Source organism: Athene noctua, chromosome 26 (assembly GCF_965140245.1).
Source record: "Athene noctua chromosome 26, bAthNoc1.hap1.1, whole genome shotgun sequence".
Taxonomy (NCBI): Eukaryota; Metazoa; Chordata; class Aves; order Strigiformes; family Strigidae; genus Athene; species Athene noctua.
The window spans coordinates 5,636,080-5,660,926 of record NC_134062.1 but is presented as its reverse complement, the minus strand read 5'-3'; the positions used below and the strand labels follow the sequence as shown (position 1 = coordinate 5,660,926).

Genomic DNA, 24,847 nt, shown 5'->3' with positions numbered 1-24,847 from the left:
TTGTTGTGGACTCCAGCTCAGGACAGTGGGCCAGGTTCCTCCCTGGTGTAACATCTTTGACTTTAATTAAGCTACGCCAGGGAGAAATTTGGCCCGCTTTGTTTGCTTGCGGTGCCCTGATGCCAGTCAAAAGGCAGGGCGGGTGCCAGCAAAGGGCTGTGACAGCCCAATTTCAGCGTGGGACAGGAGTCCCTCAATCTTTGTTTGGTGTGGGGCACCAGTGTCTGCTGATGAGGAGAGAAGGGGGGATCAAACGGTGTGTAGGACTTTACATCTTGTGGTATTCTCAGTTTATCTCCTTGTCCTCTTCCCTCGCTGCCTGGAGGTATACAGGAAAAAAAAAAAAAAAAAAAAAAAAAAAAAAGCAAGAGATGGGGAAAAAATGGGCAGCAGATCCTTAAATATTATGAGGGCTGTCTCAAAGCTGAAGAGCTGCTGCTCTCAGGCCCTCTGGATCAGACCCAATTTGCTCATTACGTGCTTGTAATGGGTATCAGAGACGTGCTTAGAAGCAAAGCCTTGTTTCCTGGTGACAAAGTTTACCCGGTGACTGCACTGGGCTCACCACCACATTCCCATGGAGGGCAATTTCAGGAGACCTCCCTCTCTCTTCGTAACTCATCCCTTGCAGCATCCTGAGCATGGCAGCACCAACCACCCCCACAGCATCCCCACGGCCACCACCCGCCGGACCCCTCCGTCCCCCGCACCGGTGAGGGCCGGGCTGCGCTTCTCCATCGCCTCCCAAACGCTGCCCGGAGGTGGCCGCTTCCCGGGGAGATAATTCAGTTGTCTGGTTCAAAGCGGAGTTAAGGTTTCTGTGCTGGCAGATCTGGGGCAGAGCTTTAAGAGCGTCTGTATTTCCCCCCGCGCCGTCTGAAGTGAGGCACATCCAAGGCTTGCAGCCCTTGGCTTTCATCCGCCTCACCGCAGGCATTTGTGAACCTCTCTCCTCTGAATCAGCTCTCCCATTTTAATATTTCCTGGGGTGTTTTAGAGAGTGGCTCTTGCTCTCTAAACGTAGGGGCATTTAAAAAAAAAGAAAAAAAAGAAATATAATCAAGCCTAAACGCAGCAAAGTTGTGGCTTTAAGTGCATCCCCCCTGCCGCGGGGTGCTGTGCTGGGATGAGGTGGGTGCTGTTGGGTGCAGAAGGATGTATTTGAGGCTCTGACAGAAGGAGGTTTGCCATCTCCCACCATCTCTGCAGGGCTCAAAGAGCTGCCTCCTTGCTTCCCTGCTGGCACTGGGGTCTCATCCCCGGAGGCTGTGAGGTCCTTTTGTACCCATGTCTGCACATCTTGGGTTATCTGAGGACACGGGGTGCAGAGAGCAGAAGGCTTGATGACAGCAGGGACATGCTTGGAAAAGCTGTGGTGCAAACAGTTGGAAACTGATAACTTGCAGTGATGCCTTTGCCAGGAGGGAAAAAAAAAAATAAAATAAAGACCCTGTAAATTCACTTTGTTTTCATATTCAAATACTCCTTTCCGTGTGGTGTGTGTGCTAATGTGTACGCTGGTGTTATGGCATTATCGGAACAAAATATTCAGATGATTCCTAACAGAATTTGTGTTTCGCAAGCTACTTGGAAATGTTGGCTTGGAAACAGAAGTGTAGCGTTAGGAGCCTGTTTCTCCCAGAGGATAATAACTGGCCCCAAGCTGCTCTGCAGAGCTGGGTTTTGGGAGCGGGGGATCCGGGTGGCTTCTCCCAGCAGGCAAGGGACAGAGCTCCAGAAATCCCTGCTAGAAGGGGGCGCAGTGCAAATCCCCCTCCCCAGCCCAGAAGGAGCTTCCTAAATAAAGATCAGGAGGAGCCTGCGGTCCCTCCTGCCCTTGGTCCTTTCTTCCAGACATGCTGACTGGCTGTGGAAAAGACGCAGCGGGATGTGCAAGGCTGTTCTGAAACGGCAATTCTGCTTCTGCTCTGGCAGTGGCATTGCTGAACCCCTGTCAGCATCCCGGCACCGACGGCTCCGTGCCTGGATTCCTCAGCTGAGACCAGGTCGAGGCTCTTAGGCCTCCATTCCCACTGAAATGAGCAGCAAATCAATGCAGGCCTAATAAAAGATGATTGGAAATTGCTAATAGGAACACGGGAGGGCAGCCCTGTCTCCCGAAGTCAAGATGAGTATGGATTTTCTCATGCCAGGGACTGTAAACACTTCTGAATTTCCTGGGGAGCCCTGGACGCTCACCTTCTCCCTTTGTCCTCATTGTTCTCCTGCAGCCTTCAGAAAGGAGCCGGGTAAAGGCAATTAGCTAAATTAATTAGCTGGTGGTGGCAGGGAGGGCTCAGCCTGCCTGCTGGAGTGAGCTGGGGCAGAGTGTGTGGTGGGGGCAAGGAGCCTCTCTGCAAAAGCGTGCGAGATCATCTCACAGTCCCCATCCCATGGTACATGTGGAGGGGCAGGGAGGGGGTAAATTAGGTCAGGGAGTGAGGACACAGGCTGGAAAGGCTCTCGGTGCTGGGCTTCAATTCCGGCTCCCGATAGCCGCTCATGCCAGGCTTTTCTATGGAGTCACATCTCCCCAGCTCCTCTCCTTTGGGCAGCGTTGTGCCACCGTCCCAGCACCCCGCAGCCTCCCGCTCACCAGTAGATCACCGCCACTAAACCCGCTCCTCTGCTCTGTATTTGGCAGCCAAACCCCCTCCTGCCCTTCATGTTGGTGGTGCCAGGGAATGATGTATGAAATCTGGGTCGGTTTGATTCATACGAGTTGTGTTCACCTTGCAGAACAGGCTGTCACAAAAAATAATAAACCTTGTTTTAATGCCCGGAGAGGCTGTTGGATGGGCGGCAGGACGGGTTTAGATCCTCTTCCAAAGAAAGAGGCGCTTCTGAGAAAGACGGATTGCAAGCCACGGGATGGCTGCACAAACGGTAAATAATAATTAGAGCCACGTCTGGAGGCTGTGGTGGGGAGCAGGGTCCCGTCACGCTCCGTGTGGCGCCGATGCTCTGAAAGGGACAGTTCCTGACCCACGGTCTGTAAGATCTAAATGGATGTTGCGAAGAGCAGGGGGTCGCCAGCGAGCGGTGAAGTGACCTGTCCCTCATAGGCCAGGAGGAAAGGTGGCATCGTCCTGGATGCTGTGGCTTGCTAGCTAGTTCCTGAAAGGATGCTGTCCAGGAGGGCTGCAGTTTATCATCGCTTACATTCAAGGGGGCTTCACCAGGTGACACAGAACTCTGCTGAGCAGCTGCTCAGCCCTTAATGTCTGTAGTCACAGAATCCCAGAATCATCCAGGTTGGAAAAGCCCTTGCAGCTCCTCCAGTCCAACCATGACCCTCACCCTGACCGTTCCCAACTCCACCAGATCCCTCAGCGCTGGCTCAGCCCGACTCTTCAACCCCTCCAGGGATCCCGGGGACTCCCCCCCTGCCCTGGGCAGCCCATTCCAACGCCCAACAGCCCCTTCTGCACAGAAATCCTTCCTCAGAGCCAGCCTGACCCTGCCCTGGGCAGCTTGAGGCCATTCCCTCGGGGCCTGGCGCTGGGGCCTTGGCTCCAGAGACTCATCCCCCCTCTCTGCCCCCTCCTGGCAGGGAGTTGCAGAGGGCCAGGAGGTCTCCCCTCAGCCTCCTCTTCTCCAGACTAAACCCCCCCAGTTCCTTCAGCTGCTCCTCATCAGACCTGTGCTCCAGGTAGTCCATCGTGTGGACTTGGAATTTTTGCCATGCCACAGCATAGCCCTCCCTTGGGCCCCAGCCGGCTTTCAGGAGGCATTTCCCTTGGAGTAAACACACCAGCACAGAGCAGCTGGTGATTAGTTTCTCGCTGTAGCCTCATCTCTCTCCTTTCTGGGGAGCAGCTCAGGTCATGACGCCCATATTTGCTTCCCATCACACTTGCCTGGTGCCCCCAGCCTGACCTGAGCTTGACCTCCTGGTCCTTCTCCCTCCTGTGCTGTCTCCTGTTTCGGGGTGCAGTGCCCGCAGCCCCATCCTCCTCCCCGCCCTGCAGCGATCCGCACATGCGCATGGCGCCAAGGCAAAAAGTATTAATGGGGGGAAAAGTTAACCACGTTTATTGAACTGCGAAGAAGGTTGTTTTTATATGCCTTTATTGCAATATAAAGACAGCTTTTATAACCTTTTAAAGGGGCATAAAAGCAGCTTGGAGACTAGAAAACTCGCTTCAGTTGAAGGCAGGCAAAAAGAGGGACGAAAGGGAGGAGAGCAAACATCTGCTGTGTCCCGAGGTCTGAAGTAACTGGGGGGTGGGTGGCGGAGGGGGCTGCTGGGTCCCCAGTTCCGAACCGGTTGCAGTGTCGCCTGTCTGGGGAGGTTTGGAGCCCTCACTGCTATTAGCAGCCCTGCTCTGGGCTTTGACACATGTTCCTCCTCTTGGCGACTGCAAAGCCAGTTCCTCAGCCCGCTCCTGGGAGGGGTAGGTGTCATACTTAATGAGCTAACCTCTTTTATTTCATTTTCTCCCCGGTCCTTTGTGAATAAATACTGCTTTGGCTTTGTTCCTTCTGGAACGAGGAAGGAAGGGAGTCTGTAAAGGTCTTGCTTTGAGGCTGGAGGGAAAGTTTGCTCTGCAGACTGCTCCACCCTCTCCCATGGTGCCCAACATCGCTGGGGAGGACTGTGGGACTCCGAGGTGGGCCAGCTTGCAAACTCGGTGGCCCAGGCAGTGTTGGTTAACTGGGGATGCGTTTGCATCTGAGGCTGGCACACTCATATCCTCTTGTCCCTGCGGCTGCCTGCAACATTTTGGGGCAAGTTGCAGGGATGTGCTGTGATCCCCCTCCTCCACGACACGGGACTTGCTGCCTCCTTGCTCATCCCAACCAGCAGGTCCATCGGGATGCGGTTGAGAGCAACATCTTCAAAGCCAGGGGGAAGCTCCTTCCACCTTTTCCAGGGCTCCTGGACAGTGGGCTGAAAGCGTTTGGTGTTGCAGGTGGTTACAGCCCGTGCTGGCACGCTCCTCCCAAGACGGAGACGGGTTTTCTCCGGCCGGTGGGGGAGATGTGCCTTTTTCTTTTCCTTGTTCACGCAGCGGTCGGTCTGACGCGACATTAAAAGAAGAGGGTGACCTTTACACCAAGTCTCCAGCTCAGGGGAGGGGAGAGCTGAGCCCCCATCTGCAGCAAGGCACATTTTGAATATGGATAGGTCGTTAGGCTTGGTTATCCCCATGCCATCTCCCAAATAATAAGCTTCCAGAGATAATGCTGTAGGGCCGTAAAGAGGACGAGAACAGGAGCAGCTGCTTCTAATTTCACTTCATGGGGAGGGAGGCAATGCTGAGAGCACCCCGCATTCTCTGCACATATTTTTCATCATTACAGGCAGAAATGCCAGAGTGGTGACAGATATTAATGCAGTTCACGCCGGGAGAAAATCTTCTTTCCATCAGACTCAATGTGCAGCAAGAGGGCAGTGCTATTTGCAACCCTAGGGAGGATATGTTTGAAAGGTGATGTGTTTTTTACCCAGGAAGTTTTATTCCAAGACAAAGTTCAGTTTGGAGAAAGGGCACCTGGAACTGTCCCGCTGGGGGCTGTGGCATCGCTCCGTGCTCGTGCCACAGACCTGGGTGAAGGTGCGTTTGCAGCCGTGCTGGGAATTAATTTGGATTTTGGTGTAACTCGGGTTACCCTCTGTTGGCTCTGAAGTGGCTGCATGTCACCATGGGGGTGTCATTGCCCCATGTGACTGTTTTTGTGACCCGAGGGCCCAGCCTGCCCGCGGCCCCCAATCCCACAGCGATGCTGAGAGGTTTGCAGACTTCCTCTGCAGAGGGCTGCACTTCCTTGCGCCCCTCAGCCTCCTTTTATTTGCTTATCCCACTAAATATTCATCAGTAACATTTAAGACAAAGGAAAGAGATAATTACAAGGGGAGAGTTTTTTTGCAGTATTAAAGGTTAACAGAATTCTTGGCATTTGTGCCTTGTCGATCTCCATATAATTATGCTCATTTCCCAGAATTCAGAGGCGACTGTGTCTGTTAACACTCAAAGATGGTACCCCGGGAATTAAATTTATGAGATAGTTTCTCAAAATCTTCAGATTCAAACCAAGCATCTTGCTTAATGGCATGACTATTATTAATATTATTCTTGGATGCATAGCACCGCGAGGGTCAGAGGACCAGTGGCACAACTAAAATTGATCAGGCAGACAGCAGCGTGCTCGCCTTTTGTTCCCGAGGAGCTCTCGAGTAGTCTGGCAGCCTTGGTGCCTTGTGAAAGGAGGCTGAAGGTTGGCAAAAGATGGGCCCCGCAAAGGTGCAGGCGTTCAGGTTTGAGGTGCATCTGAAGAAGCCCCTTTTTTAGCAGTGGCCAGTTGGGATTCGGAAAGGAAAGCTTGCATCTCCCCACCCTGTTTTTGAAGGTGACTGATCCAGGTCCAAAGGCAGCTGCAGGCAAAAGGCAAATCAGTGTCTCCAGGAGAGTCTGATTTTCAAAGATGCCGAACACCTGGCAGTGGGTTGGGGTTTTGCTGAGAGCTGCTGAGTGTGCTCGGTGGTTTCAAAAGAGGGATTTCAGGGGCTCTGCTCCTTAATATCTGCGCTTTTTTTTTTTTTTTTTTTTTTTTGAACACTGTGCTCTAAATCAAGATATCTACTCATCTCTTGGTGCCTGCTCCGCCTGGTTTGCATGGACCAAGCGGCTTTCTGGTAGGAAAGGGCTTGGCTGGGGAGAATGAGATGAAGAGTGGGGGTGAATGTGGTAATGGGCCAGCACCAGCCGGGGGCATTTGCCTTTTTGCTTTTCCTTGGAGTTTAGGATGTGTGTGTTGATATTCAAATGGACTGGGGAAGGCTTGATTTGGTGTATCTTGTTTGGAGCCACCCCAGGAGAAGGCGCAGCAACTCTTGGAGCTGCTTCTCCGAAGGGTTTTTCATTGCGGAGCTCACAAATGCCCCCAGACTGCAGGCAGAAGTTCAGGGGGGAGAAGCTCATGTTTTCACATTTAAGTTGGCCGTGCTGGAGCTCCCAAACGCCCACGGTGGGACCTGAGGCATGGCTGGCTTTGCTTTTCAGCCTATTCAGCTTTTTCGCTCTTCCCGTGTGCATTTACTCCTGTTAAAACGCAGAGTGGATTGAGTTGTAGAGCACTGGGTTAATGTCATACGCTTATAAAATGCTGTTAGATGGCTAATGGCATGGTTTTATCTGATGTCATCAGCTGTCTCTGGCACCTGATTTATGCCGATCAAATGCTGCTGTGGATGTGGAGCGAGTGTAAAGCTTGCCTTGCGGGGCCTTAATATAGCGACGTAACCTCCCAACAATACAACAAGAAACAGGTTTATATAAAACCGATATTGATTTGTACCAAGGATCAATCCCAGTTCATAACTTTCACTGTGCCAGCGTGGCTCAGTATCTCCTCGAGAGTTTTTTTTATCTCCCTGTATAGTTTAATATTAAGGCTGCACATACGGAGGTGTCACTTCATAAATCCCTGTGTTGTGTTGGCTGGGTTGTTGTAAAAGGCTCAGACACTGAGAACCGTGGGAGAAAGGAGTAATCCCAAAGGGAAAACCAGGCCTTGGGGGTTGCTGCGCGTCCCTCCCCAAGCTCGTGTCCGAGCTGCAGCACTGCTGGGCCCGTTTGTAACATCCATCAGAGCATCCTCAAGGATGCTGTCGTGTGTCTCTGCGTGTGCTAGGGATGGCAGTGCTGTACAGGGTATTTTGGCAGCTAGTCATGAAGCTTCCTCCTGCCCAGGCCACCTTCCTCTTCCTCAAGTAGTACCTCCTGGGTTACCTCTTGAGGTGTTGCAGGGAGGTTAATCCTTTTCTGGCTTTGGCTTTGAAACACCAGCTTGGGGACAGGCTTTTGCAGCCTTTTGCAGGGCGGCTGGTCCTCCAGCCCCTTGGCTGCAGCGAGCGCGAGGCAGCGCGGCTCAGCCGGACGTGCCCTGGAAGGAGTTAACTCGTGCTTGAAAATCCCAAGGCCCTGAGCACGATGTGAGAGCAAGCGACAAACCCAAGCCCAGCAGTTTTTTAAAGGGCAAACAAAATGTTCCTTTTTATGGCGAGGCGCCTGGTGCAAAGTGCAGGCAGAGCAGGGCGGCAGATCCCGGTGTGGCTTTAGGGGAAAGCTCCCAAAAGCACACTTCATTCGAATTTAATAGGATGGTTACTGTAAGTTTATATAAATGCCAGTTAAATATTAACGGCATCTTTAGCGGGGATTAATGGGGTCTCCTGTGTTGTTTTTAAACACCATGAAGAGAACACTGGTAGTCGCTGCCTGCCTTCGGTGGAAGGGACTGCGGGCTGAGTGCCCATGAGGATGCTTCTTGCATTCAGAAAACTGGCCTAGAAACGGCCCCGAATGGGCAATTTCTCCAGCTCGGCACAGGAATGCCTTTGGGGCAAGAAGGGCTCAAAATGGCTCCAGCCAAGTAAGGCTCTCAATCATTGTTTCTTAATTGGGGCCACCATTAACGAGGGGGATAAATGAGTCAGCGTGGTGAGCGGAGCGGGGAGCCCACGTCCTTTGTGTCTGCGGTGAATGGTTGTAGACATTGAGGGCTCAGTAGTTATTCAGGAAAAGCTCCCCCGCACTCGTGTGTCATTCACCTGACTAATGCCAAGAAAATTAAGCACTTTTTTGCGACTCTGGGCTTATTGGAGAATAATGTGGTATGCGATAGCACGAATGGGGTTACGAAATCATGTTTTCATTTTGAAGGAACAAGAATGGTTCGAGCATAAATTATGTTTCTGATCATATTTGGCAATTTCAGATTAAAAATAAATTTCCAATTTGGGGTTATAGATTGTCATCTATCAGCTTTGTGAAAAGGAAAAAAGGAATTAAAAGAAAAATCTGGCTGTACAAATTGCCTTGCTATGACCTACTTATTGAAAGTAATTTTTTTTTTTTTTTTCAAGAATGGAATCTTTTCGTGTGGGGAGCTGTAGTAGTGTACGTATATAGGTTTTTCAGGCAGGTATATATGCACAGGTTGTATGGGAGGATCTATCAACCATCCCTGCAAGCAGCTACATGAAAAAGAGATGCTGGAATTGTGTTAGATTATTTCTGAGAAAGCTGAAAAAAAAACCCCGTAGCAATCATGTTGTTTTATTTGATGGAGAAACCTTAACTGCAATTTCACATCTGGTTATCAGCCTTCAGGACCACTCAAATCTGCAGATTAGATGCTTAGGCTTGGTTTTGCTCAAAAAGCCTGCAACTGGGGCAGCGTTTGCTGGAAGGCTCCCAGGCCTTGCAGGAGGAGCCGGGGTCCCTTGCAGCAGCCTGGGGGAAGCGCTGGCCCTGGCCGTATGCCACAGTTCTTCCCGGGGGCATTTTTGGGGATAGATTTGCTCTCTGCTCTGCCTGCATGACCCCCCCTCCCCAGCAATTGCTTCTCGGATCGTTCCGATAGAGATGCTCCTCTGCAAGGCAAACCCAAGGGTTCTTGCCCCTTCTAACCCCTTCCCTGACCGTGCTTTCAGCATCCTCCCTGACAGTTGCCATCTCCTCAGGGGAAACCCTTCCTCTGCCTCCTTCCTTGCTCCTCTTCCAAGCTCAGTCCGGAGCGATGCCCACGCTGCTTGTGCTACCCTGTTTGTGGTCTCTGCCAGGAGAGGGGGGCCTTTAGCCTTGCTGGAAAGGAGGAGGTTGAGGAGATAGATACGGAGATAAACATACACCTAGAGTGCGCCTGTGCTTTGCTCATTCTGTTTGTCTCCTGCCTGTTGCTTGCAGTGGAGAGAAATAAATTTAAAAAAAAAAAAAAAAAAAAAAGATGACTTTTATCTAAGTGGGAAGAAGCTGAAAGCAAGGCTCTGCGTTTTGTGCTCGGATAGGTGCTGCTTTGCAAGTGGCTTAGCCCGCGTACGGCAGACTCTTCTTCTGCTGTGGTCAAAAACCAGCGAAGGAAAAAAAGACTCTCTCATCCCCAGAGGAGGCTACAAAGCTCTCTTTCTCTGGCTGCTGAACCTTCACAGCTGGACTCAGTTGCTGGCTCCTCTGCTGCTGGAGCAACTGAATTATTTAAAGGAACCTTGATTTGGTTTGCTCTTTGCTGTTTTCATGCGTTGTGTTTATTGTCTATAGATATTTTTACAGTCTGAAGCAATTACAGCTGTCAGAAAAGAGACGAGCTGTGACAGGCTGATTTATATGTACATTGTACATATGCAAGAGAGGGAGAGCTGGAGAAGGGGAGATAGACCAGGGATTCAGCTGGGCTTTAGGATGCAGCAGCCGGTGATTTAAATTCTTTGGGATTTTCGAGCAATGCTGATGATGTCCTAACAGTGGGCCAAATCCAGCCCTTACAAGGGCTGAAGCTGCTCGCTGGGTCGTGTTCTGCCCCAACCTCGCACGCTTTCAGTGCAGGCAGGTGCTTTCTCTCGTGATTTAAGATGCTCCTGGCAATCTGGGCCTGAATGCTGTGTTAAAAGGTTAACTGGCTGTAGTTATTGGAATCCCACTGGTTTTGCTGACACAGGAGATGGTCTCTGCCCATCCAAAGGAGCGGCCTCACGACGAGAGCAAGCTCGTGCGTGATGAGAGTGGCGATGGCACGTGAGGGTGTCCCCCAGCAGCGAATAGGTAGCACGGCCAGGCCCCCATCCTCCTAGGGGTGCTTGGGTGGCGCAGCAATCAGCAAAAGCAATAGGTTTTTTATTCTTCACAGACTCATGTGCCCCAGTGCAACGCTGTAACCCCAGACAGGGAGTTTCACCCTACTGCTGATGGTCTAACTTTTTGCAGTAAGGTTTCAGGGTCCCCTCCCGGGTAATTTGTGGGCCCAAAGGATGTGCCGAAGGCAGGTGCTTACCCCCTGCTGCCCGACTGGCCAGGAGCAACAGAGTGAGCTGTGGAGATTAAACTCCTTCTGCCAAGAGCTGAGGAAAGCTGCTGTCCCCTCTGGGGAAGCGTAGGACTTGAGGCAGCACGTCCCACCAGTGCTAAATTCAAGGAGTGGAGAGCCTTCAGAAGAGGAAAAAGTAGAGAGACTTGCAAAGCAATCCCCTTCTCATATGACCTATCAGCACAACACAATAATAATAAAGCTTTATATGATTGAGTGTTTCCTCTGCCTGGCACAGCTCATAATGTTTTAGAGATTAAATAGCACAGTTAGTGAATTAAGCAGTAGTTTACAGGGGATTCGGAGACTCCAGGGATTAGTAACAGGCTATGGATCCTTTCACATCTAGGTCACCAGTTTGAATCCAGCTCAGGTTGGCAGCGATTTAACACAAGGAAAAAAAAAAAAAAAATTGGTGCTGTGTAATAGCTGCTGAGCACACGGTGGGGAATGGAGGGAGGGAGGACTTTTGGATAAGGTCCCGTGTCACAGAGAAGCCATTGGGGACAGCGGGTGGAGGAGGCCTGGTTTCCCCTAATGCTGGGCTGCTGCAGGTTTGGGGGGGGAGCTTCCAGGGGCGCAGCGCCCCGAAAGCTGTGGCTCATCTGCTGGCTCTGCTGTTGCTCGGTGGCTCCAGGACTTTGTTGCTCTGAGGATGGCTCCCTGGCACCTTTTACCAGCATGAAACTGTGCCTGGAAATATTAATGTGTTTAGCCGCTAGCGGAGGGAAGGAGGAATTACTAGGCATAAGCAAATGCGATAGTTGTTAAATTATGAGCTGATAAAAAGTATGCGGGGACTGTGCTTGCAGCTGGGGAGGAATTTGCCACTTAAGCTCATGCGGAGGACCAGGAGGGCACACTCCTGCCTCTCCTCATGCCCACCTGCCTGACTTAGGTGGGGGGGGGGAGAAACTGTCCCGTGCCTCAGTTTCCCTTCCTGCGTGTAGTGACTTTGCCGTCTGGGGAGGGGATGGTGCGGAGGTAGAGGAGGGCAAATGTCAGAGGTAGTCCGGTGCTGGCTGCTGGGTGCAGGTAAGCACGCTGGGGAGGTGAGGGGAAGGTGATGGGGTGGGGGGGGGGTGTCCTGACATCCTGTCAGAGATGGTGGGAGCCACCCAGGAGCATGGCGCGGCAGGGGTTAAAGGCTGGCGTGTGAGGTGCTTGCCACCGCCCCGCTCCCCGCCTGCCCGGGGGCTGGGGGCTGGGTGCTGGGTGCTGGGGGGGGTTGTGCAGGAGCCAAAGGGCCGGTCAGTGATGGAGCCGCTGCCATGACAACCCCGGGCAGTCATCCTCCGCGCCGCCCGGGGATGCTGCCGGCCAGCCGCACCACCGGGGCTGGGATGCTGCCGCTGCCGCCGCCGCCTCCTCCTCCTCCTCTTCCTCCTCGCCTGCTCCCCTTCACCCTGTCTTCCCGCCGCTGAGGGCTCCCCGGCATCTCAGCATCCTGCATTTCTCCTGCATCCCGGCATCCTGCATCCCGCCTGGACCAGCCCACCTTTGGGACCCGCCAGCGGGGCTGGAGGAGAGGAACTGCTGGGCACCCCGGAGGCCTTTGCCCGCTGCGCCTTCTTGCGTCTGGACCCGTCGGCTAGCTTGCTCCGGGGGGTGTTTTTTCTGGTTTTTACTGGTTTTTGGACTGCCCCCGCTCCGCGCTGCGGAGGGGAGCTGCGAACTCGGGACAAGTGCGCGGGAGCGGGGCGCAGCCGGGCGGCTCCCCCGGCGCCTCCTCGCCCAAGTGAGCCTCGGACTGCTTCCCGGGAAGAGCCGGCTCGCCCAGCGTCCAGCACCTTTGCCACTTCTCCTCCTCCTCTTCCTCCTCCCCCCCGGCCCTCCCGTCCTCCTCCCTCACCCAAGGATACTGGGGACTCCCTCCGGATGCCGCTCGGCAGGCTCAGTGCTCGCAGGCTGCCTTGCCGGGGGTTCTCCTGATCTCCGTGGAGCTCCGCATCGCTCGCCCCGGTGGTTTTGCTCCCCCCCGTCCCCACACACACGCACCCCATCCCTCCTCTTCCTCCCTCCCCCCCCCACCCCACCCCCTTTTCGCTCCTGGTGGCCTTGTCGGGTGTGTTTTTTGCCTGTTGGAAAAGTCCCTGCTGCCCAGGATGGGGGTCGGTGGGTGCTTAGCCCTGCCCTGGAGGTGCCTAGTCGTCCTCTGTCTCAGGCTGCTCTTCCTTGTGCCCGCAGGAGTGCCCGTGCGCAGCGGAGATGCCACCTTCCCCAAAGCTATGGACAACGTGACTGTGCGGCAAGGGGAGAGTGCCACGCTCAGGTAGGAGCAGCTCTATTTCTGTCTTGGGGCTGGGGGGCACTGGGGTGGTGGTGGGGGTCCCACTGCATGGGGAGTGCAGCCGGTGCCTTCGGGGATGTGACTCAGTTTCCCCACGGTGAATGGATGCATCGTGTCGATCGGTAGTGGCGAGCTGAGAGGATTAGGGTACCAGGGGACCGGGCTTTGGCTTAGCGCCCCCCCCTCCGCCGCCAGTTGTCTCTGGGAAAGTTACTGAGGGATGAAAAAAGGGGAGTGCTATTCCCTCTCAGCCCCCCGCCCTACACCATGGGCTGGGCTCCTGCTGTTGATGATCACGACTTTGGTGGGGACAAACATCACTCTGCTCCCTGGGGTGTAGCGCTGGGGGTGCCTTTGTGCCCCAGCCTGGGGAAAAGGGGAGTTGTTGCCCTACCCCCCAGTGGGGTTTTGTGCCTTTTCCCCATGTGCAGACTTGCTGGGATGAGGGGGCAGCGCAGGATGGGGCTGGTTTCAGGCAGGCGGATGCCGCCCTCCTTAAAAACCCCCTTGCTCCAGGGACAGGGGGGTGCTGCTCCCTGCCAGCATTAACTCCTCGGGGTGGGGGGAGACGTGGGGCTGGGTGTTGCGCTGGGGTCCTGTTCACCTGCAACAGCAATCTGAGGGGTGCGGGGGCTGCCAAGGAAACCGTAATTGTGATCGGCGTAACTTCTGGGACATCGTACGCCCAGATACTCGTCCCTTGTCCTCGCAGCAGATGGGCGCAGTCATCCCGGGGGGTGTTTGATAGGGATGTTAAAAATAAAAAGCCAGGTTAGAATCGGAGCGCTGGGGAGCGGTGCTTGCAACTCCGGTGTGCTCGGGAGTGACTTTCCTCCATAGGTGACACCCAACATCTGCGGGGCCAGCTGGGTGTGTGCGGTGAAAGCCGCACTCCTGCTTTACGCCAGCCAGTGGGGAGCAGGGCCAAGCCAAGGCAAAAAAATACCTTAAGGAGGAATTTCATCCGGAGGTCTCTTTTCAGGTGGGGGAGGACTTAAACCAGGGCTTGACCCTTGGAAATGTGAATCCCCTGCCTGTGTTATTTCCTGTAACTCAGCCGTTTGCAGCCGAACCTCTCGCCCACCCCAGCCCTCGTATGTTCCCAGGAGGGAGGGAGGGAGCCGTGTTGTGGCCGTCCCTCCCGATTCATCTTGCGTCATGGCACGACTGGGCAAAGCAGCTTGGAAATGGGTGGCTGAGGCTGGAGGACAGGGTGTCTCTCTTAGGAATTTGCCCCGCTGAGCTTGGCTTAAAAAAAAAAAAGTAGCTCCTGTCTTCTCCTGACTCACTCTCCCAAACATGGAAAATCCTACAGATCTTGCCACCGGGGTGTCAGAGGTAGGGGTTTGGGTTACTGGAGGTGCAAAATGCACAGGAAGGGTGGCAGCAGCGGGGTGGTACGGGCACGGGTGCTGTGCAAACTTACTGGAAGGAGGAGAATTGTTCACGCCGTAGCGGGGTCCTGCAAAGCGTTTGTGGCACAGATCGTGCTGGTGCTCTGCCCCAGCACCGAGTGCTCACCCGGTGTCAGTGGAGAACAAAGGCGAGCTGGGGTGAGTCAGCAGGAGGGATGCTGTCCTCTGGCCGTGAGGCCTGGTGGGAAGGGGGCAAATGGTGGCCCTGCGAGGTGGCCCTGGAGAGAGGGAGGGAAGGCAGCAGGCTTGTCATCCCCCCAGAGCTGCCGTACACGTGTCCCGGTTCAGCGGGGGAGCTGGAATGGTGGCAGGGGATGTCCGTGTCCCTGCGCAGATGGGTGGCCCATCCGAGCATCCCCCAGGACACGGGCACGTGGGCTTTGGGCTGTGCAAACTGTGCTGGTGAGATTCCTGCTGTCATGCCCCTGGAGTGGGCGTTACTCTTGGAAATTAATGGCTTGCCGCTGCCACCACCTCGGCACACTGGTTCCGTAGCCGGAGAGGACTGTGTTTTACATCTTGGGGCATTTTCCATCTGGTCTGAGGCGGGAGCGGTGAGTCGGGCAGGCAATGCTGCATCCCCCGGTAGGTCTCGTTCCTGCAGCCGTGCTGTGCTGTGGCAGGAGCCGGGAGGAGAAGAGCACGTGAAAACCACACGTTTCCAGAGGAGGAAATCAAGGAAGCGTGAATCTTCCTGCCCGCTCCCCTCCCGGCCGCAGCCCGGCGTAACCATCGATCTGTTGTGGAGGAGTTAACTTGTTCAGAATAGCAATGCTGCTCAGAAAGGCTTCGGGGACCCCGGCCTCCTCCTGCCCAGCGTGCAGGCAGCAGCCCTGCAAGGGTGGCAGTCAGGGAAGTGTGCAGGGGAAGCTAAAAAAAAAACAAATAGGGTCTCCTCTTTTCCCACTCGTTTCCATGCGAGGTGGGAGCATGTTGAGTCGCAGCCAAGGATTTGGAAGGGAAGAGATGTTTCTAGAGGTCCCTTCTTGGTTTTTCACAGCCGACAAAAGAGAGAGCAAGCTGAGAACTTAGCAGCAGACGTTGCCGCTTCTCACTCGGAAAGTTCTGTCCCCTCCCAGAGAGAGGGTTTGGCTGTTGGAAGTTATTTTATCTGGGGTGGCGGGGTGCCGAGGACCCCAAGCTGCTGTCGAGCAGCGGTGCCCTGCCAAGGAGGCTCTTTTCAGCTCTGTCCCTGCCTCCCCTTCAAGCAGAGCTAATTCAGCACCGGAGGAAGAAGCTGGATTGATGGCTGGGAGGAGGCTCCCCTGTTGTGAGGGGCTCAGGCTTTGCTCCGTGCAAACCCAGCTACTGTAAATCTACCGTTAGGAGTCAGTTTAGGACCAGAGTCACCAGAGATGTTCAGATATTTCCTTCTGTCTTGTGATAGCTGCTGGAGGGTGCAGTCATGTGTCTTGCTTCAGTACCAGAACTTTAGATCACTGTACTCAATTTAAACCTAGATTTAGACCTTGGGATAGAGCTACCATATGGGATAGGAGGGGCAAGATTTGCTCCTGGATGCAGCAAAACTTGCAGCAATAGGGTTTGTGGGTGTTGGGTCGAACATTTTGGGTTGAAAATGGGCATTTTTACTGCTGCATGTGTTGGTCCCTGAGCTGGGGCTGCTCCTGCTCTTGGGGTTACACCGAGGGCTTGCGTGTGTGTGAAGGTCAGAGCTGGCTGTCGTGCTGGACCTCCCAAGGTCCCTTCGTGAGGATGAGGATGGTCTGCACCCCCTCCCACCATGTCCAGACAGCACCAGTAGCGAGTGGTTCATGCTGGAGAAGGGCCCTCCTGAACTTCCCTCTGACACTTGAACCAAGTCCAGGCATTGCTGAGACCTTTGGAGCAATTCTCTCAGCACCAAAACAAATGGCTTGATTATGATTTCACTTTAATTGGCGTCAGTCAGCACTTTCCACGGCGAGGCTCTGACGATCCCATCAGCATGCACAGGCGCTTGCACGGTATCCCCCCAAATTCGCCGGTGCCCCAGGCAGATGGCGAGCAGATCTGGCTGTAGGGCAAGCACCACTTTTTTCACAGGCTCCTCTGTACACCTCCCCTGGTTTTCTTGGCAGGGTGAAGCGATGCCTTTATTTGTTCCCCCTTTGATTCTAATGCTGGAAGTCAAATCTGAGTTTAACATGAGTCAAAGCTGCTTTTTAACCCTGATGTTTCCCATGGTTTCCACTCAGGCTTTGAAAAGGGCCCTGCACTTTGCCACTGAGATCTGCCATGGTTTACCTAAGCCTGTTTTGCAAATTTATTTTGCCCCTGTTGTGCTCTTGAAATAATTCTGGAGAAATGATAACTTGGCCGCAAAACAAAACAAAATCAAGCATGTTTGTTTGATGGATGCAAACAGAAAGTGCTTGTTTGCTAAGCAGAAAAGAGTATTTCTCAGAAATGAGTCTGTTTTCTGTGACTCTTTGCTGCCCCATCTTTCCCCCTTTATCCACGGGAATTTGCCTTTTCGTGGTGTTATTGTGTAATATGAAAAATATGGAGAACAGCATGGTGTGTTCCAGCACGCTGCTTTCGCTTGGGTCCTGGGGGAGGCTGTGTGTCTCCCCCCGTGCCTGGGCAGGGCTGCTACTGCCAGGGCTTTGAGCGATGCTGATTCTCTGCTGAGGTTTTGGGCAGTTGCATTTGTGGTTTGCAGTCGATGAGTGCAGAAAGCCTGCCAGGGGGCAGGGAAACCCGCTCCAGGCTCTGTCCTGGAGAAAGCAGCGCTTGCCATCCCCGTAGCCTTGGGGCTGAGTGATGGGGGGCTCGAAGGGCACTGCCAGGTGCTCAGCGCAGGGCTGGGCTCCTGGTGTGGATAAGAAAAGCAAGACAGGGCAGAGATTGTTCATGAAAAGGCCAAGCAGTGATGGCTAAATCTCACCTGGTAGCTGCACAGCTCTGCGTCCGTTTTGCTCGAGGCTCCTGCTTGCTGGTGGTGGGAGCTGCAGTAACCCCAGCGAGGGAGTGGTGCTTATCCAGCCCTTTCCCACACACTGGCACCCCTGAGGGCACCCTGAGTTACTCGTTCCTCATCTCAGCACTCCCAGCTCCTGCCCTACCTGTCCAACTCCCCCCATCCTTGCACAATCCCCCATCCGGATTCCTGGATCTCCCACCCCAGGGCTCAGGCACGCTGCTCCTGTGAAATACTCATCCCATCCTGATGGTCTCCAAGCCCAGCCCCTGTGAAATATTCATCCTGCTACAATTATTTATTTCAGAGTCTCACCCGGCAGAGACTGAAGCTCCTGGTTGCTTCTCACCCTGCTTCCCAAGCCCACGCTGGGGCGATACAGCTTGGGCTTGCAGGCTGTGGAGGCCAAGGTGTCATTACTTTGCATTTCTTGATTACTGAGCAGTGCAGGACTTGTGAGTGCTTGGGCTTGGGCGGGACCAGCCCCCAGCAGTCCTGTGGGCATGGGTGAGGATGGAGCTCAGCTGCCAACTCATATATTAACAACCAAAGTTTATTCTCCTGACTACTTCAGTATCCAGAACGCTGACTTTCCCCTTCAAACCTCTCTCCTTTTTGTTCCTGAGGGTTAGGGAATAAGTTCAGGGCTGGGGTCACCCCTCCTATATTAAGTTGAAGAAAGGGGAGAGCATGTTCTCCCACGCCTGCACCCTTACTTGGGCAATCAGTGCAAACATGAGCAGTACTGAGGGTTAGGATTGGAGTTTCTGTTCCCATCGGTGACAGTGCCTCTTTACCCCGGCCTCCCTCCTCCTCCCATCATTGCTGGGTCCTCTTTTCTGGCCAGGGTTTTCTTTCCGAAGATCCTCCATCAGAGGGGCTGCAGAAGCCCCAAGCAGTGCCCACGTGCGATGCTCGCGGCTCTTTGTAGCTTGCGAGTCGATTGCTTTGCTTGCGACGGCATGTTTTTGAAAGAGGAGTTTATTGCTAAAGTGACATGTCAGCAAATCTTCGCCACCTCTCTCCGATCTCGGAGATGGAATCAGCTTAAAGTGGGGAAAAAAAATTGTCATATGCATGGATTTTTTTTTTTTTTAATTTTTTTTTTTTTTTCTTCCCTGAGTGCAATTTCCATCTGAGATGAGACAAGCTCCTGATTGCTGTGCCAGAGGAGGGTTTCCCTTTATAGCTCTCCTGGTAGAGCTGCTGCCTCTGGTTCACTGGAGCTGCCTGGGCAGGGGTCTCCTAGGGAACAAGTGTGCTTTTCTGGAGCTGTCATCTCCATTGTAGGGTTAAGCATCTCTGGTCTACCAGCTCTGAAAAAGATTTAAGTCAAACAGACTTGTACCCCGTTCCTCTGGGATGGGAAGGGCTGACGTGGAGGAAGAAAAGCGAGGAGGAAGGGAGGTCAGAGCAGCCTTGCAGGTGACAGAGGTGACCAGGGGAGGGTTGCTGGGGCGGCATTTCGAATTGTTAAGCTGTGGTTATGAAGTGGAGGTTCGGTTCATAGCCCTGTTATCGACCCCTCCTGTGACGTTAGGTGCCCTCCTAGGTCCTATAAATGTGTATATTCATGTGCAGCGATTGCAACACTTCCTTTCTCTGGCTCCGTGAGTCATCTGCTTGCATTGCAGTCTTTTTGTGGTGGGATGCATACTTCTGTAAGGAAAATGTGACAAGTGTCCTACTGGAGGGCACCACAGATGTCCCACTGGTGTGCTGCCCTTGCTTGGGGTTTGAAGGGGCCACTGCAGCATTTTTGAAGTTGGAGGTGCCAGGGGATTGTCATTGCAGGGGTATATGGTGTATGGTTGGGCACCTGAAGCAAAATCAGGGTTTGGGGCCAGCAAAAGCAGTGCCACCCCCAGCTGTGGGACTCCTCACAGCCCCAGACTCTGCTGAGAAGCTGCTCTCATCGTGACCATGAGCCTAACCTAAGCCTCGGACCTGAGGGCTTGTAGGTGACAGTCCAAGGGAAGGCAACTGGCCTTATCTCTATCTCTTGGCCATCCTGATGTGCCATTCCCATGCTGTGCTGCTCCGTCTTGGCAGAGTCCTTTGAGCAATGAGCACACCGCTGCTCGGCATGGCTCATGGTGACCTGGCAGCTCCACGTGTCTTGTTGAGGTGGGTTGGGGATGTGGGTTGTCTTCAGTTTGCCTAAATCATTGTCTCTTCTTCTGGCTTTGCTGGAGTCACTCCAACTTACACTGTTGGAAAAAATCCTTCTTTTGATCTAGCAGAATTGTTCTTTCCTCCTCCCAGATGCGCCTAAACCTGCCAATTTTGAGCTCAAGACACCACTTTCCTTCAGGAGGAAAGGGAGAAAATCAGGAAGGCACTAATCTATGACCGTATCAGTTGGAGAAGGGGCTAATAGAAATTGTAATGAGGATACAGAGCCAAACAAGCAAATGGGAAAATGCAATCCCACCAGTGCAATAGAGAGATTTATGCCGACAGAGGGGCTGATCCAGTGCTCATTAATGTCACCACAAGTCTTTATCCTAACTGTAATGGACTGTGGATCAGGTTGGAAGACAGCTTTTTAGTCTTGCTACAATATGTAAACTGTTAACGGGTTGTGTGTGGAATAGCGATGCAGAAAGCCCTCTCCTAACAAAAAGACTTTGCTCGTTTTTACATGCGGCACCTTCTCAAAGCAAATGGGAAACACCTTCTGCTCTCCTTAGGTTTAGTTTTCAGGGGTGCAAGGCTGTGACGGAGCCAAGTCTGAGACTTGGGCTTAGCTGTCTGGATGCTGCAGCATCTGCTGAAATGCCAAACGCGTCTTAATCATTAGTATATTAAAAATCTCACTTTAAATAAGGCTTCTTCAGCTGGCGGTGAGTGGTGTTGGCTCTCGCCACCAGCAGTCATGCTGGGAAGCAGTCGTTAGTTTATATGCAAAGTGAGGAGGCAGAAGAGCAGATGGGTGGGTACGGAAAGGCTGAAGGCAAACTTGACTTTGCAGCTGGATCGTCCCCTGGAAAAGTCAGTGTCAGTGAGATGGAGACGAGGTCTGGGGAGCTGAGCCTGGTCCAGAGGTGGGGACACCTTTGGGGATAGTGCTGAAGGACACCAAGGGTCAAACAGGGACGTGCGAGTCCAGCTCTGCATGTCAATGAGGACAGAGTAAATAAGGAATAAAACCACCTTCCAACATGAGCAGCTGGTGAAATATCACAGGTTTTTTTTTTCCCAGAGATGGGAGATTTTGACCGGCTCTGCGCCTGCAACCATAAATGGCTCTGACACCTGCGTCTGTTTTATCAGACACATGCAGAGCCCCGGACATGATCCAAACATTCATTACTTTGGATTTTTGAGTCTGATTTTTTTTTTTTTAATTTTTTTTTTCCCATGGTGAGATCATTATTTTCCCAGCTTCACATCCTCTGTTCAGCAAAACCGGTGTGTTTTTCAGACTTATGTTTCTTACACGTCTCTAATAAGAAGTATGATAGAAAGCTGTTGAGAAAAGCAAATTCTCAAAGGTACCAAGGAAGAGCAGGGCAGCTCCGGGTTCAAAGCCACTTCCAAATCTCAAGACAGTTTGGACGATAGGCACAGCAGTGATATTTGAAGGCATGTTTGGGTTCTTACCCTTAAGTCCTCCAAATTCAGTAAATTATAGGTGTAGGGCTTTATTCCAGGATGATCTTTATTATCTTGCATCCCTGTTCCTCTCTTACAGTCCAGTACAAAGCTCTTGATGAGTTCAAAAGAAGAGTGACCTCAGTGAAAACTTGAGCAAGTTTCTAAAGGTTTGATGCTTATCTTAGATTGCAGTTCAGTGGGAGCTGGGCAAGTGCCTGCCTCTCGCACTTTTATTTTAAAAAATATGACTTCTACAGTTTGTTACATAAGAAAATACATTTTTTCTAAATTTCTGAATCTTTTTGCTAAACAGTACATTTCTTCCTTCTGTACCTTGACTGGAGAATGGTTTAGAATTTCCGTGTTGGGAAAAGGGCAGATCTGGGTTTGGTTCGAAAAATAGTGTTTCTTTCTTTTAATCTGAGTTTGAGTTCACTGAAGCATCTTGTCAACTTTTACTGGAAGTGCTCTGATTAAGCCGAAGTGAGATTTTTGGGTTTTAGAGTGTCTTAAAGGAAATAGTGCAATTTTGATTTCATTCATCTAAGAAGGGAAGGATTTTTGGATACGCAGAGTTTGCCTTCAGCTGAAAAAAAAATCTTTCCCTTCCCACCTCTCAGCTGCTTTATGTTTTGGAGTCAATTTTTCTATCATACTTCATCCTTTCTACTGCTTGCTTCTAGTTGGAGGAGCTGTTCTGCTTTGAATCAGACAAAGTTTATGTGGAATATATGTTTTCCAAGGCCAAATTTCAGGCTGACCAATGCACGTCGTGACCCTGTTTGCTCAGCAAACTTGCACATTGTGAGAGTCGGGGCAAAACGTGGCAGCGTTGGGAGGGAGCAGTTTGGAGGAGCTCTGAGCGTGTGTGTGTGTTAAGTGATGTGATTTAGTCCTCTACAAACACGAGGAGCAAAAGGTATCAGTTAGCCTTGACTTGTGTACTCGTGAAATTAAAGGAGGCCTCTCCCCTCTCTAGGTGGTTGTATTCTGTGGCAGGTAGGATGTGGTCAGAAGGTCAAAAATCCCATCTTGGGTTGTTCCTGCTTTGTCATGGAGTTGGATGGTTGAGGGAGACGCCTTCACTGGTGCGTGTCAGCTGGGTCTCCTAAATTTCTCGGCTTGTCCTTGGCTCGTGGAGGAGAACAGCTGCAATTTCCTTGCTGGTTTAAAGCCAACAGCATGCAGACTGTTGACATTGTTTAGCGAGACACGGGGCCCTTCACCTCGGACACCTCTGTGATTCTGAAACCAGCATGCTGGACGTTTTTTAGCCATTCAGAGGTCCACATGGTGACCTCCATCCATTCAAGTGGCACTGCCCAAAGTAGTCTCAACAGACGGCCAAGGTCTGAAGAGATCACAGGGTGATAAATACCCTCTTGGTCCTTCTAGAAAAGACTGAAAGCTTGATGGCAATGCACCGTGTAGGAGAAACTTCTCTCACCCTGCTGGGACCGACCCTCCGGGCTTGGTGGGAGTTGCAGCAGGACCCTGTTGCAGGTTCAGTGGGTTGGGAAGGTTCAGAGCGATGTCCTGAGCCCAAGGGGTTTGCAGCCCACGGGGAAAGGGAGGGTGAAAGCCTGCGGTGTGCGGAGAGGTGCCATGGGGCTGCGGAATTGGTGCGATGGGGAGATGTCAGCTCTTCCTCTCAGCTTCCCTGTGCAACGCCAACTGTCAGTGATTTAACTAACGTTTTGTAAATAAATGTGGCATTCGGACAGCTGTCACCGCACCTGTTATAAACACTCCTTTTGTCACTAAAAGCTGGCAGTACCGCTCCGTTTCCCCTGCAAATGCAGCTACCACTGCCAGTTAGCTCCTGAAGCCAGGGCTGTCAAGGAATCGCATGCCGGCCGGTGGCTGGGAGACCGTGGCTTCGCACAGGGAGCCCAGCAAGGCATTGCCAGGGCCTGGTGCGAAGGCAGCTTTTGCATCTCGAAAATGAATAAATGGCCCCATCAGCAAGCAAGAAAACCCATCTGAATGTGGCTGTAGGGCTGGTAGGTTCCCAGCCAGCATCCTGGGCGGTCCAGCTGCAGTGCCGGTGGTGGCACCGGTTCCTTTGCCATCTCGTCCCAGCCCCGTGGGAAGCACGGGTAGGATACGATGAGATGGGGAGCCCAGCCAGACTTGGGCTTTGATGCACCAAGGGAGCAATTTGGCACCAGCACCGTGAATGCTTTTCGTGTTGGAGCATGGGCTCTTCATGCATCAAGCTTCGGTTTCAGTAAATTTGGTCTCTCCGGGACTGGGTTGGATTTGAGTGGAGAGATCTGTCCTTTGAGGCCATCCATCTCACTCAGCACGCTTGTCCTGTTAGGAGAATATTCAAAACCTTCAGGCAGTCTGGATGCTTCTCGTCCTAACAAACCTGACTGGAGAGGGGATGCTGTTGTCTTTCTCCTTCCTGGGAAGTCTTCATCCTGTCCTGGTTTTATCTTTCAGGGACTCTTGCAGCTGCAAACAACCCTCCACCGGCCCATGGTGCTTGTCTCCCGCTATCTGGTGGTTTAATTTTCAGCAGTCAGCACCTATAGCCTTGCCGTGCTGTACTGATGTGTGATGCAGGCAGTATAGAAATCAGCACATGACATCTCTCTCTCTAAGCTGCTGTAAAATTAGCTTCATCTCAAGTGGCAGAAAATGATCATATCCTCGCTTGAGGGCGATGAAGAATATTCCTGAGTCACTGCTAGTGATGAAACAGGCAGAAAATCCAGAGTGATACACAACTGCCCACTCAGTTTTAATCGCTGAGGCCATTTGCTGCTGCAGAGCCTTAAGATGCAGCTTCCTCCTCCTCTTCCTCCCTCTCATCCATCACTCTCCTTAGCGGCCTGTGCTGCGGATCCCAGCAGGGGCAGAGCAATTTCCCATCCCACTGGAGAGGCTGCAGGCCATGAGCATCTCGTGATTCTTCATCGTTCCCCTGAGAGGAGAGAGCCAACGCTTCCTTTTCTCACAGCAATTGGAGGAAGAAGATGGAGCCTGCCCTCCTTAGTTCTTCTCCTTCCAGGCTGCAATTCTGCAGCCTGGGAAAAACTCTCCTCCAAGCTCACCCTCATCTCCACAAATCTTCCCTGCTGCCTCCGAAGCAGCTGCTGTGCCCACAAGGACGTTTCCTTTTGCGTTTCTCCCCCGACAGCTTCAGTTCAAAGACATCTCCCCGGATTTTTGTGCCTTGGATCAAACCACCCTCTTTCCTATAACTGCCAGCTCAGTGCTTGGGAAACCTCTTGCCAAATTTGCTGGCGACTAAGGCCAAGAAAAGCCTTCAAAACACTGATGATCAGAAGCAAAGCGCCGTAATGCTTCCCTTCCTTGCATATGCTCCCTGGCAGCATGTTAGCACTTAAGGACTCCTCAAAGGAGGCTTCCTCCAAGTCCTACCCTGCCAGCTTTCCCCAAAAATTCAGATGGAAGCCCCCCACGCTCCGGGTGCAGGTTGAAGGGTCTGGAAAACCCTGGCAAGGTTCACATGAGTCCTTCAGCTTGGAAATCACCTCCTTCTTCTGGTCTTCCACGTGGATCAGTTGCTGCCGACCTGGTTCAGCATCGTTTCGGGGGAAAACCATAACAATCCTCCAGTTTGTGCAGGTGTTTGAATGAATGCTCCCTTTTCTCCAGTCAGGGCTTGTCAGTATTTATCCCTTAACCTGATTTTTAGATGTTCTGTATCCTGCAGATTTGCCGGGATATGCTATTCACACAAAACTCTCCTGGTGTCAGACTTCTGCTAGGATAGCTTAATAGCTCCTACCAGCCTGCGAGGGGAATAAGCAGGACTGGCAACAGTACAGATGTGCA

The 24,847-nt window shown here is 52.5% G+C and overlaps 1 protein-coding gene across 9 annotated transcripts in view; it reads left to right on the top strand.

The window, feature by feature from the left end:
- The window catches only part of LOC141970617 (protein CEPU-1), a 356,787-nt gene that overhangs the window by 196,756 nt on the left and 135,184 nt on the right, over window positions 1-24,847 (top strand). Inside the window, exons 1-2 of one of the 9 annotated variants that reach the window (XM_074927297.1) lie at window positions 11,793-11,844; window positions 12,997-13,081. In XM_074927297.1, coding sequence (XP_074783398.1) covers window positions 11,808-11,844; window positions 12,997-13,081 — 122 coding nt within the window. In that variant the 5' untranslated portion in view covers window positions 11,793-11,807. Of the gene's footprint in view, window positions 1-11,792; window positions 11,845-12,438; window positions 12,548-12,671; window positions 12,772-12,798; window positions 13,082-24,847 lie in introns of those variants that run through there. The other 8 variants (XM_074927300.1, XM_074927301.1, XM_074927294.1 and 5 more) reach the window with 8 other exon arrangements.